The sequence below is a fragment of the Dendrobates tinctorius genome, unplaced genomic scaffold, assembly GCF_039654945.1.
Source record: "Dendrobates tinctorius isolate UK_male_01 unplaced genomic scaffold, ASM3965494v1 ptg000016l, whole genome shotgun sequence".
In the NCBI taxonomy this organism is placed as follows: domain Eukaryota; kingdom Metazoa; phylum Chordata; class Amphibia; order Anura; family Dendrobatidae; genus Dendrobates; species Dendrobates tinctorius.
In genome coordinates this window covers 30624325-30641344 of record NW_027361684.1, presented here as the reverse complement: position 1 = coordinate 30641344, position 17020 = coordinate 30624325, and the positions used below count along the sequence as shown (strand labels likewise).

General features: G+C 41.1%; 1 protein-coding gene across 1 annotated transcript in view; it reads right to left on the bottom strand.

Moving 5' to 3' along the window:
• The window catches only part of COL26A1 (collagen type XXVI alpha 1 chain), a 799303-nt gene that overhangs the window by 566477 nt on the left and 215806 nt on the right, over window positions 1-17020 (bottom strand). The window contains exon 3 of the mRNA XM_073565618.1: window positions 13759-13862. Coding sequence (XP_073421719.1) covers window positions 13759-13862 — 104 coding nt within the window. The remainder of the gene's footprint in view (window positions 1-13758; window positions 13863-17020) is intronic.

Sequence of the window (17020 nt, the reverse complement as noted above, 5' to 3'; positions counted from 1 at the left end):
GCATTTAGGTTGTCTACTGAGTTTATATCACTGTTTATAGCTTGTTATAAAAGTCAAACTGAAGAAGCACACATCCCTGGAGAGTGTTTTATGCAGTATAAATAGCTTAAAGGGGTTATCTGTGACTTAGGGTTTGATCTTTTCCTATTGGGCTAAGAACTTACTGGCATGTAGATGTTATCTACCTGCCTGTTCTGCCCTGAAAAGATCTCTCCCAGCTCAGTCAGTGACTTTCTTAGTACTTTTGACCTCACATCAAAAGACAAGCTCTTCCTCTTCTAGTCTGCTGTGTCGAAGGGGTGTCACTGCCGATGTCATGCTGATTGACAGTTGGCTCCCCATAGTTAGGCAACAGGGAAACACCCCAGGTCAACAGGGCAGAGTGAAAGAGAAGAAGTTGCTCTATCGACATGGTGTCACGGAAAAAAGAAGAATCACCTGCAGGAGTGGTCCATGACCATGCTGAGACATCAGAGATCATCGCCAGGCAGAACAGACAGGTAGTTAGCAACTAGATGCCTGTAAGTTCATAGCCCAATAGAGAAAAAAACAATAAATATCCAAAAAGCCCTGTATAATGCAAGTGCGGCAATGAGGTACCAACAATAAGGCTGCTCCCATCATTTTTGTTGGCTGTCGAGAGAGAAATGGCTAATGTAGGCTAGCTACATGTCTCTTCTCAATGCGTAGTACTTCACTTTTGCACTGGCACCACAATATGTTCAAGGGAAGGTAATCAAGTCTGAAGGTCATACAGCAACTGTCATCTAAAGGATGAAAAGGGAGTAGTCAGGTGGTGGCAAACAGGCTCCTGTCCCTAAAAGAAGTTGTGCGGAGAATGAATCAGCTCAGAAGGCTTCACCAATTATGTTCATTACACTTTGGCCAGATGTTACACCATAGTGGATGGGATTTCAAGAAATCCCATGCCCACTATGTGTGTGTAAGTTGCAGCCAGGTCCATAGTCATGGCCCACATAGGTGTTTGCTTTAGCACACCCTGACCACCCGTATCACATAGATACAGTCCCACTGTCTCACTTGCCTGGTTCTCGGAGGCCTCCCTTAGATGCAGAGACACTTCTTCACATAAAGAGACAGAGTCCATTTCCAACTTTAAATGTAGAACTTTACTTGTTTTCCATCGCAGCACATCCATATCAATTACACCATCATCACAGAGTTCTGCACAGTTCACATCCTTCACTATCCCTGTGCTCTCCCCTTTGTCCTTTGGTTTGTACCCAGGTCATCCCATCTCGACTCTAGTACCACAGCGTCCTCCCTGTTAAACTTCACTACATTCAGAAGTTCCCTTGTCCGTTTCACCCCAGACATGAGGGCATCTGCCCATGTCATAAGCTGCCACATTTTTGAGCGACCTGTTTTCCTATACTGCTGCATTTCTTGCCCCTCTGGTTCTGGAAGGCTGGGTTTCTCGCTTAAACGTTATGGAGCGGCCACCCTGTCTGGGCTCCATGGCGCTAATGTTTCTGAACAGGAAAACCCTCACTCTTATCCATGGATGGCTCCTCCTAAATAACTATATACACTAATGTGTCCCCATCTAGTGTCAAAACTGAGGTACTACACTTTCCCTATTGCTAATGTACAACATTTTAAATACGGCATTAAATACACGGTTTAAAAACATAGCAATACATATACAATTATACATTTTGTACTGGGACATATTTTGGGCACAAGACAATATTTATGACACCCTTACATGTGCTCCGACACCCGTGACTTATCTGCGGAGATGGACATGCGGCGCGTCTTTCCAGACTGCAGCATGTCAATTTATCTTGCGGAGACGTGATCCTCGGCAAGATAACTTTCACCAGCCCAATGTATTGGAACACGGACGCGGTGATTCCGCACTATTCAATGAACACATGTGGAATCACCTGCGTTCAAAAGCCGCCATCGCTTTGGACACAGCGGACATGTGCTGTGTTCAAAGTGCTGCCTAATACTGAACGTCTGCACATACCCTTAGTCGCCCACCTTTTGCCACAAGTAAGTTTAGATTAATTTGGTTAACACAAAGTAACACATACAGTGGGTAAAAAAAAAATTTAGTCAGCCACCAATTGTGCAAGTTCTGCCATTTAAAAAGATGAGAGAGGCTTCGACAGACCTTCTGGTGTCCTTCAACAGCTCTTTGGTCTTCACCATAGCTCCACTTTGGAGTGTAAGGGCCCCTTACATTTAGCGATGCACCAGTGATCCCGACCACGATATGACCCAGTCAGGATCACTGGTGCATCGCTAAATGGTCGCTAGTGAGCTGCCAAACAGCCAGCAGGAAGCCAACACCGAGAAATGGACCAGGCCAATCTCGTGCGATCAGCGATAGCCTGCGGGGGAGCCGGTCGGAGGTGAGTATCACATGTAGCGATATTGCTAGTGATATCGCTGCTGCATCACAAAATCGGTGACGCAGCAGCGATATCGCTAGCGATATCGCTATGTGTAAAGGGCCCTTAACTGTTTGAGGTTGTGGACAGGTGTCTTTCATACTGATAACAAGTTCAAAAAGGTGCCATTGCTACAGGTAATGAGAGGAGGACAGAGGAGCCTCTTAAAGAAGAAGATACAGGTCTGTGAGAGGCAGAAATCTTGCATGTTTTTAGGTGACCAAATACTTATTTTCCACCATAATTTGAAAAATAAATCTTGCCAAATCAGACAAGGTGATTTTCTGGATTTGTTTCCTCATTTTGACTCTCATAGTTTGATGTCAATTACAGGTCTCTCTCATCTTTTTAAGTGGGAAAACTTGCACAATTGGTGACTGACTAAATACTTTTTCCCCCCACTGTATATTCATGTTTATCCCCAAGTAGTCTTTAGACTTTGACAAATATGTACTCAATATAATCTTAGCTTCATTTCCTAAACGGTAAAATTAGATTATAATGTACACTTACCTTGTCACTTTTAGCAATTATCCAGGACTTTTAAAAAATCGGCAAAGACTAGAGATGTTTTAAAATAAATAGAAACATTGCATGCCAGTCAAATGAGCTGTTGCTCGAGTGGTCCCCACCAGGACCATTCACCAGTCACCTGGCACCCAATCACTGGCCTCAGCTGTAATATGTGCAAGTGTGTCATGCAACATTTAAGGCCAGTGATTGGCTGCAGTGGTCAGGTGATTGATAATCCGAATGTCATTAATGTCATCACTTCCACCCTGGTTGCATCCCATGGAGTCGGGCTATCTGTAGTACAGTAAGTAACACAGATATTATAAGAGTATAATGATTATAATATATTCTCAAAAGTAGCATTCAGAAATTGTACTAATATAATAAATATTAGAATTGTAGTTACTCAGGGGAAATAAGGGAATACATTTCTGTAATAAAAATGAACAATTCACCAGAGGTGTCAGGGCACGTAATGTAGAAACTAGAATGTAGAAACTAGAATGTAGAAACTAGGAGATTAAAATGCACTTGGAATTGAAGCAAGGTCATAAAATCAACTCTATAGGGCGGAAGGTTTAGGATAGCGTGTGTCTTATAAGTCATTGATGGGGAAATCACTGCTCAGAACATCTTTCTTCTTACAAAAATCCATTGTCTGTGATGGGATGTAATGGATTCTGTTTTCTCATTAAACAGTCAGTATGTATATCCCAAAGTCAGATCATTAGTTATGTGCCAAAAAGGCTTCTCCATGTATACAATCCCAAAGATTTATATGTGTATATATACAGCAACATTATAGATAAGATTTGTTTACCAAAAAGTGACCCCCCAACCTTAATCCAGTATACAGCATATAACAGAATGTACAGTATGAGCATATATATATATATACAGTTTATAATTAAATATTGTTTTATGGAACACCGTTTTAAATTTTCTTGAACAGCCAAGTGCAATTCTCCTCTTCATAGAGGAAGAGGACTAGAGGTCTCTTTATGCCGTCTTGGCACTTTCCGCAAGAAGAAACGTTCCTCCTTTAGACCCCTTGTGCAGCCTGCACCTCTATGACTGAAAGCCAGTGGCTGCCGGGAGGAATAATGTTAATTTCATCCCAGCAGCAAGGCTTTCAGTATGGTAGCTACACTGCTTTAGAACACCATTAACCAGCAGATTAACCCCATATCTGCAGGTTAATAGCATTTTTTGACATGACAGGTTTTCTTTAAATCTCTGTTCCCTGGTGGATTCTGCTCTGGTAGTGAATGAAAAAACTGCAATAAAAACTTCATGCCTGACTTCAGTTTATAAAGCAAACCTGAGACCTATTGGTCATAGCTTAGAGTAGCATCTCAGGAAGCTACCGTCTCCCAGTCCACCCAAAATAATAACCTAGCAGTGATTTCACACAATGTCTAAAAACAAAAAAACAACACAGATTTGTATCCACAGCCAGGGCTGGAATCAAAAGAATGGTAAATATAAGGAAAGCCACGAGGGACCGAGCTGGGCGCAAGACTAGTGAGGTGGTTCTCCGATGGCTTCTCCCCGCCTGCTCACCTGGAATGACAGGTCTCTCCTTTTACATGCATGCAGGGAGCGACATATCATTCTAGGGTAGCGAGCAGGGATAAGCCAACAGGGACCCACCTGTCTAACAAGTCTCCAATGCATCTTGGTTTTAAAGTATGTTTTTCTCTAAAACGTGTCAGGGTTTCAGAGTCAAACATACCTCCTGGCTGGGATCATGGAGCCAGCATCTGATACATGCTGTCCATTGATCTGACAGCATGTAACCGCTGTCAGGTTCTCTTTAAGATGGCTTGATTCTGGAATCTTTTGTTTTCTCTGCTGTGGTTTTACTCTTTCAGAATATTTAACAGGGAGTTGGACCTTTTTTCCATTGGAATAAGGGGAATACATCACAATAGTGAGCAAGATGAAATGTAGAGCAATGTTCACCTGGAAAATGTGAATGTGATCTGCAGATTTTATTCTATTCTTTCATTTGTGAATTCCAGTAAAAAATAATGATCCAAAGAAATGTTTAGATTTTCCATTTTATGAGATGTGTAACATTTGATGGGAAAGTGAGAAGGTTTAGCTTTACATGGATGTTATTCAGGGTGTACATGTAACGTATATTATAAAGGTGCTCTAGCATCATGCATTGAATGAGATACAATATTTATAGTAACTCAATGGAGTTTGTTATTGTTGTGATGGAATACTGACTGCAAAGCACATTCCTAATCTGCCGCCATTTTGAATAATCTTAGCCTAAAGTTGGCTAACTCAGAAGTTATTTATCCCAACTCCCCATACACATAAATGATCGGTTTGGATGAGAATTTGTGTTTTCAATAGGCAAAGGGTAGAAAGCCGCTGTCAGACATCTCTTTTGAAAACAAAGCAATTGAATTTTAAACAATATTGACAGGGTTCGCAAAACGTTTTTCTAATATGTATGGTGGACTTAACTTGGGATACATTTGGTGCTGTATTCTCAATAAAATAAATAGGGCAGCACGGTGGCTCAATGGTTATCACTGCAGCCTTGCAGCACTGGGGTCCTTGGCTCAAATCCCACTAAAGACAACATCAGTAAGGAGTTTCTATGTTCTTCCCGTGTTTGCGTGGGTTTCCTCCGGGTTCTCATGTTTTCCTCCCACACTCCAAAGACATACTGATAGGGAATTTAGATTGTGAGCCCCAATGGGATAGTGTCTGTAAAGTGCTGTAAAATTGATGCCACTGTTTACTGTAAGTGCGTAAAATAAATAATACAAATGTTTTTACATTATTTGAATTATAGATTAATTATCTTCGATCATTTAAATACCAATTAAACTGTATAAACGATATATGTAAGAACAATTTATAATGAAATGATATAGATTATAGTAACATGAATGGAGTCTGCCAGTCATTGTGACCGTACGATATACCTTGTATTAGGAACTGTTTAATCGCCCCCTTTCATGTGAGATCAGGAGAGCAGACATAGGTCACACTGGTAACATTCTCTTTCTTTTTAAAATAAGCTGTTAAGGCAGATTATCAGAGAAATCAATGTCCGACCCATAGATCTTCTGATTTACATATAAAGAAAAATGTGTATTTCTCAGGATTAAGACATCGAATCTCACAAATCAAGGTATCATTTTATGCAACGTTCTATGACCTACATGTCCATGTAGATTCCCTTTAATAAGGAGTTGATGAAGTGATTCGATCATTAGTGTTGCACAGATAATAAAAGTATTGTTTATTACTGGTCATCACGAATATTTTTAAGCTTAAAAAGAACCTGTCGGTGTGATTTTTACCAATGAAACTAGTGTTATGGCTGTACAGGTCCTAAAACGCCAATACAAATTACTCCTATTTCGTATTAAAGAGTTCTACTCCTTTTGGTTCCTTAGGCCGCGGTCACATTGCGTTTAGGCAGTCCGTTAACGCTGCCATTGACCCCCATTATGTGGCGCATCGCTATGCATGCCGTAAAGCGGCACGCGTTTGCGATGTGCCGTCATTCAGTGATGGAGCATCGGACGCGGACTGCAGCGTCTGAGGCTCCGTCACCACTAGCGCTGATGAATCATCAGCCCTAGTGGGTATAGCATAACGCGATCGCGTTATGCTATACCATTAACGCAGCCCGTCAACGCTATGCGTTGAATGGGCTGCAAAACGCAATGTGAACCTAGCCTTAGGAGCACTCCATTCCCCAGGCTCCCAATTTCTAGTTTGCTGGGGATGTGCATTTTTCCATGATTTGCAGTTTGTACAGCGGTAGCTTCAACTGTATCCTCCCAATGTTGCTATATGAGGCAGCTTTACCTCTATCTCAGAAGCGCAATGATATTCAATTTGGCCGGGATTGGGAACTATGCTACCCAGCACCCCAGATCAGTTTTGGTGCAGCTCTTTCAAACTCTATTGGAAAGAGCTTGTAAACACTGAGCATGCTCTGTCACCGCTCGCTCCTAGAATGCAGCAGTGGCCAATAAAAAAATATTTTATTTTGAGAATTAACCGTAAAGTTACTTGCTTTTTACAAGTACTATGAAATTTAACCCATCTAAGAAGATGGAAATAACTCTTTAACCCAATGCAAATTAACCTAGAAATGCAGACATGTCGATGGCAAAAGAAGCAGAGGTCACTGCTATCAATTAGGAAGAGGAAGGATGAGAAGTAATGAAAGCGACTGATATACTTAAGGCCCCATTTCACATAACCAGATCGCTGAAACATCACAGATATTGTGACGCAAGAGCGACCTTGCCAGTGATCTCGCTACGTGTGACATGCAGCGGCGACCGGACCCCTGCTGCAATCTCGCTGATCGTGCTCGAATGTCCTGGGCCATTTTTTGATCGTCGGTGTCCCGCTGGACAGCGATGCTCGCTGTGTTTGACGCCGTAACAGCGATGAGCGACCTCATTGAAGCACGCATATCGAGGTCTGTATCGTCAAGATAGCTGCTGTGTGACAAGGTCCCAACGACCATCGAGGATTGCCGTATCATTGCTGCATCGTTGAATAGATCTACCTGTCTGACAGCTTACTAGCGATCATGTAGCGACGTGTTGTGAATTCTCTTGCTCGTGTTCTGAGCCAAAGCTCCCTCTGCTCCCTCTGGTGGTTGCTGAGAATAGTGGAGCTGGCCAGGAGGATGGAAGTACCCCACCTGACGACAATAATTGGAAACTTGGGATTACTGACTGGGAGCATATAATTGAGCTGGCTGCTCTTGGAGGTTGCTGGTGATTTCCTCAGTGTGCATTTGGAGCTCTTTTGTCCCCTGCCTGATCTGCATGGTTCAGCTAAGTGATTCTTTTGCTAATTCTTTGCATCTAATCTGGTTGTGTCTTTTTTTTTGCTTTCTGTTTTGTTGCTAGGGTTCAGTGTGCTCCATGCTGGAGGCAGCGCTGGGCCCTGCTTCATATGTTGCAGCTTGTTCAGTCCCCTGTTATGTTAGTATCATTTTGCTTTGCTGCCAGTTTATGCCAGAGTGCTGATCTAGCGGGAGTGAGATCGTGTGATCTCAGGTTTTTTGTATATCAGTAGTGTTGGACTTTTTCAGGGCTTTGTGCATGATTGCAGACAGTATCTCTTCTGTCATGTCCTGTCTAGACAGCTTGGGCCCCACTGTTTGCTCAGTCTGTTCTCTGCCTGTGTTTGTGTCTCATCTTCTCTCACCGACAATATATGTTTGGGGGCTATCTATTCCTTTGGGAATCTGCTCCAGGGCAGTTTAGATTTTATCTTTCTGTCTTTAGGCTTAGTTAGTTCTCCGGCTGTGATGAAGCATCTAGGGCATCGTAGGAATGCTCCACGGCTACTGCTAGTTGTGCGGATAGGATCAGGGGTCTGCAATCCGCTTAGTTACCAACCTCTCTGGTCTTCTGGTGGCTTAGCCTGTTTCTGCCATCCTCCTCGGTGACCCATTCATAACAGCGACGCTTCAGCAATCCTTACTAGGTCGTATCGTTCTCGGGATCAAGTGTAATGGTACCCTTAGAGTGTAAAGACATGCCTCAAATGCACTCATAAGCTAGCTTCCCTGTGACTTCAAAGCTTGATTTCCTAGCGTTGGCACATCCGATTACTACAAGACAAGTATCATTTTTATTGTTATTATAGGACCTATACAGCCATAACACTAGTTTCATGAGTAAAACCGCCCTGATAGTTTCCTTCTAAAGCTACAAAAAAATAACTATCCATCTAGTGAGGGCGTTAACAAAAAGCATTTTGGTCTCTAAAATACTGTTACTCTTTTGGACGATTGTCCAAGAATATTTCACTCATTTGTATCATTAGGTGTTGGCTGGAAAATGCAAACTACTAAATCAATCATTTATTTATTGCATCTTTGAGGATTCAAACAATGAACTAAAATGGCTTTGCTTTGGCGAGAGTTTGTGAATGCTACATTTTATTTAAAGCCAGATTTTTTTTCTCTTCCTAACAATCCTAATAAAAGTAATAGCACAGGAAAATTCATTGCATCTTTTTGTTTCTCCATTATGATACGCACCTTACACATAAATTAATACTTCATTACACTCTGCACTACATCTTATTTTTATAGGCTATCGGTTGTAGCTTGGTCCTGACTGATGAAACGACGTTACTAGACAGGTATAGAGTGCAGAGACAGCATCATTTTTACTACATTTTTATTAGCAATTTGAGATATATAGATGTGTCACAACGTATGAATTTACAGTCGTGCTCTACCTCGGAGACTTTTAGCTGCAGTACAATAAGCATGTCTGATGACTGCCAAAATCATAAGGGTTGGCAACCTCTAAGTAGCACTTAAAGAAAATGGTTGGATGACGGGAAAGAAAACCAAAAGCTATAGGTCATTAAAGTTTAAAAGAAGGCTTATAAAGGTAACCTCTTTCCAACCTACAATGGGCAAATGTTACATGTCTAATCCAATAAGCTAAATGTAGTAAAACGTACAGGCTGGGAAAGAAGAATTAATAGGTTACAAAGACCTGAATTTAATAGGCAGCAAAGCCAACTACTGGTACTGAGAATGTACAAAACAGGAGGAGATGTTTGGATAACTTTAAAGCAGCTATTCAAGAAAAAAAGGTGATAGTCGTACATTCGGTGGGAGTACACTGGTCATTTAAAGCCATCATACACATTAGACTAACATGGGCTGAACTCGCCAATATCAACAGGTTTAGCCGACAGTGTAATGTGTATGGGGGCTCTGGCCGACTAATTGTTGGGAGAGATGCATATAGAAAATTCAGATTTTGGACTGCCAATTGCATTGTTCTCCCAGAGATAACAGGTCAGTCAACCTGTCAATCAGCGACTTTCTCATAGACAGCACAGAAGCTGAACGAGTGCTCTTGTGTGTTGGAGAGTCGGCTGAGATAGTTGTGAGCCAAACGATCAGCCAGTTAAAGCATTATTTAGCAGACAGTCATCTATTGTGTATGGCAAGTGTCATGTCCCATGACTAGGGAATCATATAGTATTGTATTGATGTTATATTTTGCTGTTTCACTGCTATGCAATAAAGTTTGCCTCTCTTTAGAAGTTTATCCTTCCTCTCTCCCTGTCTCTCCCTCCAACTCCCTCCAACTGTAGCTCTGATCTCAGTAACTCCTCCCTTCTTCTTCATTCTTCTTCCTCATTCACTGTTGGTCAGCCATATTAGAAGCTCATGTGTTTAATCTCTGGTTCAGAAAAGCATTTTTTACTCACTGCATTTGTGCATAACTACAAGAATTCAGCTGGAAAATAAATCTTCTTATGGAATCTTCATACGTGCCTCTACAGTTGAGTCAAGCTATCTGATGAAATATCTATGTGTGAGTAACAGTTCATAGACACAGCCTAGAAATGATGTCTTAAGCACACCCACACACGCAGCTTAGTTATGGAGTCAGAATATCCAGCCTTAGGTGCTTACTGATCTTGAGAATAAGGGACCCTATATTCAAGCGTGACAGCCAAGTCAACTACTTCTATGGGTTTATTAGTAGTGAAGAAGAAATTAAGGAGAACCCAGCTTCACAGACATAAAATATTTATTTTTATTGGTAAGTATATAAAACCATTGTAACAGCCATATGTTAATTTATGTTTAGAGACACCAATGCATTTCTGGCACCCTGCCTTGTGCACCATAAACACATCAGTGTTTCTAAACATGAATTGAATTGGATGTTACAATGGATTTACATACTTAATAAAAATAAAGATTTTATGTCCATAAATATAGATCCTCCTTAATTTCTTCATGATTGGTTGGGTTACTGGCAGAGATGCCTTTCCATTCGCAGGACTGAATTGGGCTACACGTGGTGAGCTTTTTTATGCTTTTTTTATTAGTAGTGCACATGAATAGAGCAGTGGTCAGGCATGTGCCCTATTGCTCTGTTAACATAGGGTCCCCATTTTCATCATCAATAAGGATTCATGCTATCGCTCCATTGACAGGAGACCCCCGATATCATTTTCAAGAACATGTTACACTGACTCATGCTCATACAGATCGGTAATAAATGTTATTTGTAGGTAAACCCATTAATACCGGTAAGAGATTGTGCGTCATTATTTTTTTTTATCTTTCAATAGTTTTTCAGTTATTTATTCCCTATCACTATCTTTCTTCTTGACTGTCTCCAGATTTCAACCTATTATAATTTCAATTTTTATTATGTATTTGGTACAATTTAATGTTTATCATAAGTAAGACAGTGAATACATGAGGCAGCCAGGTTCAATCAAATGCAATTATGTTCAGAACAGTAAAATATTTTTATTAGCATATGAATAACGACCCATATTACACACAAGATGCATGATAAGGATAACAGATCTATCAATTGATGCTTGATGATGGATTCTAGGAAACAGTCTTAAATAAAAAGTAGTAAAACTGAGATAAAAGTTGTCAAGTTTTACTTCTACTGACTTTAAGGCCAGGTTCAAATGACTGCATATGCATATGGTAAACATATGGACCAATGTAAGTGAGCGATGAGTAATAATTTTCTACATAGACAGAGTCCGTGTGGAAAAAAAATACATGCTGTAGCATATTCTGTTTTTCACCCATATCTGCAGAACTCAATGAGTTCATAAAAAAAATGCAGCTGCCGCTGGCATCTGTTTATGATAGAAGCATTGAAAAATTGACATAAGAAACAGAATTGGCATTTTATCATTATTTTCACATGTGGATGTGAAACACAGACATAGAAAATACCATATAGATTAAAAAACATCGTGCGATTTTTAATCGCATAGCGTTCTATCTGTTCATCTTATGATTTTTTTTAACGTATGTTGTTCCATACATCCGTTTTTCACATTCATATGTCAACCGTTACCCGTATGTTTATTTTTCATACGTACGGCTACGGTTAACCACAGTTTACTTTAAAGTGTAGTCAATAATTACACACTGCAGAGGAGTGATGGAGCCATGACACAGTTCACTGCATATGTAGTGACCCAAGAGCACAACTGTGCAGGAAACACTTTGAAAGGGACCCAGCACTAAATCCTAGCGATGTCTCATTACTCCATGTCTATGCATGCGTGAACACTAGAAATGGGAGAATCGATTTGTTGGACTATGGTCCACCATTGCGGAGTGATGCACACATGACATCACACCAGCCTATCGAATCAAAAGAAGAGCTGGGGATGCCGGGAGGTCAAGAGATTCAGTGGTCACAGATCACTGACCTGACAGTGGACTGGATTCCTGCAAACCTATTCTCCCATCTCTAATGACCACCTTTCCACCTAAAATAAGGAAACTATTAGTTGCCAGCGGTTGGGTTTTGACAGACAGATCGTAAAAAGTCACTGTTCTTTTGTCGAGTTTGTCCAGGTTAAATAAAATGCCTGTGAAACATGTAAAATCTGTTTTTTACATATAAACTTGCAGGTGTTCAACTTGTTCTTCCAGAATGTTTGCATTTACAATTTTCCCTTAAACCGTGAAATAAGAAACAGAATGGGCATTTTATCCTACATTATCTCCAAGAAAAAGTCATTGCCAGCTCGGTGGGGTCCTATACAGTCATGTAATTATCTTCTAAGTCATTTCAGCATGTTTCAGTGACATAAAAATAATGGCAGTCATGGAAAGTATTTCTCGGATAGCCTGAAACAACTGTTCTCCACATGCCAAGTGCAAACAGAGCCATTACCTGATATATACAATTCCACTCGTTTTACCATGTTTTTTCTACATAAAATGAAAATGCTAATACTGAACTTATTTTCACGACTGCGAATTGTATGGTAACTTTGGTAGCTCGAGACAACAGATTCTGAGCATGTTAAATCATTTCTACAAATGCATAAATTAATATTTCTTTGCTTATTCTTGAAGATCTCATAATAGTCATGCAGAACTAGCATCTCCCCTTACACGAGAAGCTCGATACTTGGTCGAATACAAATTCTCCTACCATTATGGTATGTCTTTCTTTAAAGAAACCATTAAGAAAACAATTTCATGCTGATTTGTTGCATAATAGCCAATTAATCTTGGAAAGTACGATCTAACATCAATCTGCGGGACTTAATGCACAGCAAGCTGATTTCATGCAATGTTCTATTTTTTCACAAACTGACCTGAAGCTACAACTCCCATCATTGTGTAATGCTGTACACGGCTACCTCCACCAGTCCTATAGAGAATAAATGGAGAGGTGGTGCCATGCCCCATTTTCAAATTTGGAGGGGGACCCCACAGTGAGACACATAGTAATCAATATGTTTTCCCCTGTACTATTGATAGGAGATAACGTACAGTAATCCCCAATCAGGAAAATTATACAAATATGGGCAAAAGATTAATTTTCCTTTTTTTGCCCAGAGGTAGAAGTTCTATTATAGTGCTATCATCTATCTGTATCTATAGAGTTTCTGAATTGGAAACCATAACAATGGAAACTTTAAACATTAGTCAATCCAAAGACATTCCATTGGAGTTTTTTTTTTTCTTTTAACACAAACACCAATATTGTTTCATCTCTCTGCCACTTTTATAAAATATTCAGGATCATTTTATAGTCTACTAGTGAAAAATCTCAACCCTTTCTATTAATCACTTGAAGAACAGGCACTCAAAGACTTCTTTTACGTTTACACAACACGAAAAAAATAAAATAAAAATGCCATATAAACTTAGCAGGATGAAATAAATATTTTAGACTTACTGTATGTCAAATAAATAATCAAATGTGTGTAACAATCCATATATTATACTAAAAGTGCATTATTTCTTTTATTTTTATGTCCATTCACTTACCCTCCTCACAGTTACTTCCTGTGAAACCTGGGCAGCATCTCCACTCCAATGTTGTGGCTGTGCGATATGACATTTTATATATGGGTCTCAGGACAGTCCTATAACTAATAAAGAGAAAAGTCAGAATACTTCAAACTACAAACTAACAGAAGAAATCCCACTGATTGTCCAAATAATTCTGCATTTCCAAAGTGTTAAAGACTAAAGAGGATGCATTACAAGATTACTTTACAACACAAACACTATTACATAGATGCCTTAGTCCTGATGTGGCTTGTGCCCTTACTTTGAAAATTCATATCAGAATGGCTGAATAATCCATTTTGAAATTTTTCTCATCTGATATTAACATGGATATTTTATAAGCCCCGCTGCCATTATAAAGCAGCGCTGGAATGGTGCTTCTAATCTAAAGTTCCTGCACTTAGTCTTTCCTTAGCTTTGACTTTTCAAAAACTCTTACTGTTGCTTTTATTCATTGTCATCTGGACTATTGCAACTCTCTATTAATTGCTCTCCCTCTTACTAAACTCCCCCCTCCGCAATCCATACTGAGTGCAGCAGCCAGGATCATACTCCTGTCCAACTGCTACACTGATTCCTCCACCCTGTTTCTGTCATTGCACTGGTTGCCCATCTTCTTCAGAGTCCAATATAAACTTCTCACTTTCTAAACACTCCATGGTTCAGCACCACCCTACATTTTTTTCCTCGTCTCAGCCTACCACCCTACCCTTGGCCTCCATTCTGCTAATGATCTAAGACTAACATCCTCAATAATCTGAACCTCCCATTCCCATCTCCAAGACTTCTCGCGAGCTGTGCCAATTCTCTGGAATGCATTACCCAGGACAATTCAATTAATTTCCAGTACCCACAGTTTCAAGTGTGCCCTAAAACTGCATTTCTTTAGACTGGTTTGTCGTCTCACCTTAGTTATCTAGTTATCCCTGTTTTGACCATATGAAAATTTCTTCGAAGTCAGGACCCTTGTAGGAACTCTTCACATGACCTCCATGCACTTAATGGCACTTAATAGCCCTCTGTACTTATACACATACTGGCTGGTGAACGGTTCCTGCAGCGTTCTATGAACACCCTATTTAGTATATTGATGGCTGGACCATACAATACAAGAGCTTTTTACCATTAACCTTTTGTGACGTCCCTATTTCCTCATAGATTGTAAGCGTGTGAGCAGGACCCTCATTCCTCATGGTATCTGTTGATTTATGTGATTATTGTTATTCTGTAAGGTCTTTTATTGTCTGTACAAGTCCCCTCTGTAATGTAAAGTGTTGTGGAATATGTTGGCGCTATAGAAATACAAATTATTATTACTATTATTATTATTATTAATAACCAGCTGCCATCTTCACTTTCTATTGGCACTGCTGTGGTCAGTATTCAGCAGGTTGTGACTTGCCGGCTCACTCTAGTGTTTGCTGGAGTGTGCTGGAGGTCACGTTTCAATATAAGTCTATGAGAGCCTTGTTATATTTGTCTTAGACTTACACTGAGAAATTCTGATGGTTACCTCTGACTTCTGGTCAGTCCGAAGTTACAGTCACCGAAGCAGCACCAAAAAAAGGTGATGATGGCAGAGCTAAAGCAAAAGACTACGATGATGGAACTTAGATTAGAAAACACACTCCTGCACTGCAATAAAAAAAACGCTGGAGATCGCCGAGAACTGCTACTGCACAGGCGTGGACGGCGCCATCTTGGAGGAGGAAGTAAGTTTTTTTTTCTTCTCCAGCAAGATGTTGCCGCCGGTGCCTTCACAATAGCAGTTATTGGATCTCTATACACATCGATAGCTGCTACTAGTCCAGTCAAAATACGAAAAAAAAATCTTTCACCCTGAACAAGTTCCAAGAAAGGGTTTTATTGTTTTTTTTTGTAGTATTACATGTAGGGAAAAACATACTGAAAGTTTACAAAGATAGGGTTACCACAAAGGGTCCAAATGTGACGTCAAAGAATATGGCCGCCAAAGCTGTAAAATGTTAAATGCGACTCGCCTTTCTGTGTCTATCTGTCATGTCGGACGCTGTTCACACCACAGCATCCGGCAGGCAGAGGTAGTTCCACCTCCAGCCACTATAGCCTCAGTGGCGCCGGCCTGATCTTCAGGCTCTCGGGGGTTAATCCTGCTGGAGACCAGGTTGGATGGTTAGTCACGCCCACGGTCTTTAAATAGTCATGCTGGCCTATGGGCGTCGCCGATTATAGCTTGTGTTTCATACCAAGTGGTTCCGGTCTGGAGTGGAGGTGTTCAAGAGAGAGAGATTCATATCTGGTGTCGTATGATCCGTCGTTATCCTTTCTCCTTCCCATATTTGTGTTTAGTTGTGCCCTGTTCACATTACTGTTTATTCCCGTGTGTGTGCGGCGCAGTGCAGTTTAAGTTCTCCCTGTCTGTCATTATTTGTGTGGGAGCTTTGGTGGTGACTTCTCACTGGGTGGAGGGTTAAGTGCAGGGCTGAGCAGGAGATAAGGAAAGGTCGGAGGCTCAGGCATTTGCACCTTCAGCAAAAACCCTGGGTTGAGGGTCAGACAGGGTTTCCCCTAGTAAAGGGACACCACAGGGGCCCCGGGTATTTCAGCCTTAGTTGAACTAAGCCCCCGTGACATTATAATCGGCCCACATTTTTTCAGGAGTCCATGGATCCATTAGATTCCATAACCCGCCAGTTGGCGGCGCTGTCCATACAGGTCTCCGAGTTGAATGGGGCAGTTCAGCAGCAGGGCCTGGTAGTAGCAAAGGTGCAAACGGCATCTGCAGGTATCGGTGCAGAGCCGAAGTTTCCGCTGCCAGAACGATTTTCAGGCGATCGCAGCAAATTTGTCGTATTTCGGGAGGCCTGCAAATTATACTTCCGCATGCGGCCAATATCCTCAGGTAATGAGGCCCAGCGAGTAGGGCTGGTGTTGTCATTACTGAGTGGTGACCCCCAAGCATGGGCATTTTCCTTACCACCTGACTCTGCTACATTTCATTCGGTCGATAATGTTTTTTCTGCCCTCGGGCTCATTTACGATGACCCTGACCGACTGGCTCTAGCGGAATCTAAAATCCGCGCCCTCCGCCAGGGGGAGCGCTTGGCAGAAGACTATTGTTCGGAATTTCGCCGCTGGGCTGTAGACACACAGTGGAATGACCCAGCACTGCGGAGCCAGTTTATTCATGGGGTATCAGGGAGGGTGAAACAAGCCCTCCTGATGTATGAGACTCCGGCATCATTGGAGTCTGCCATGA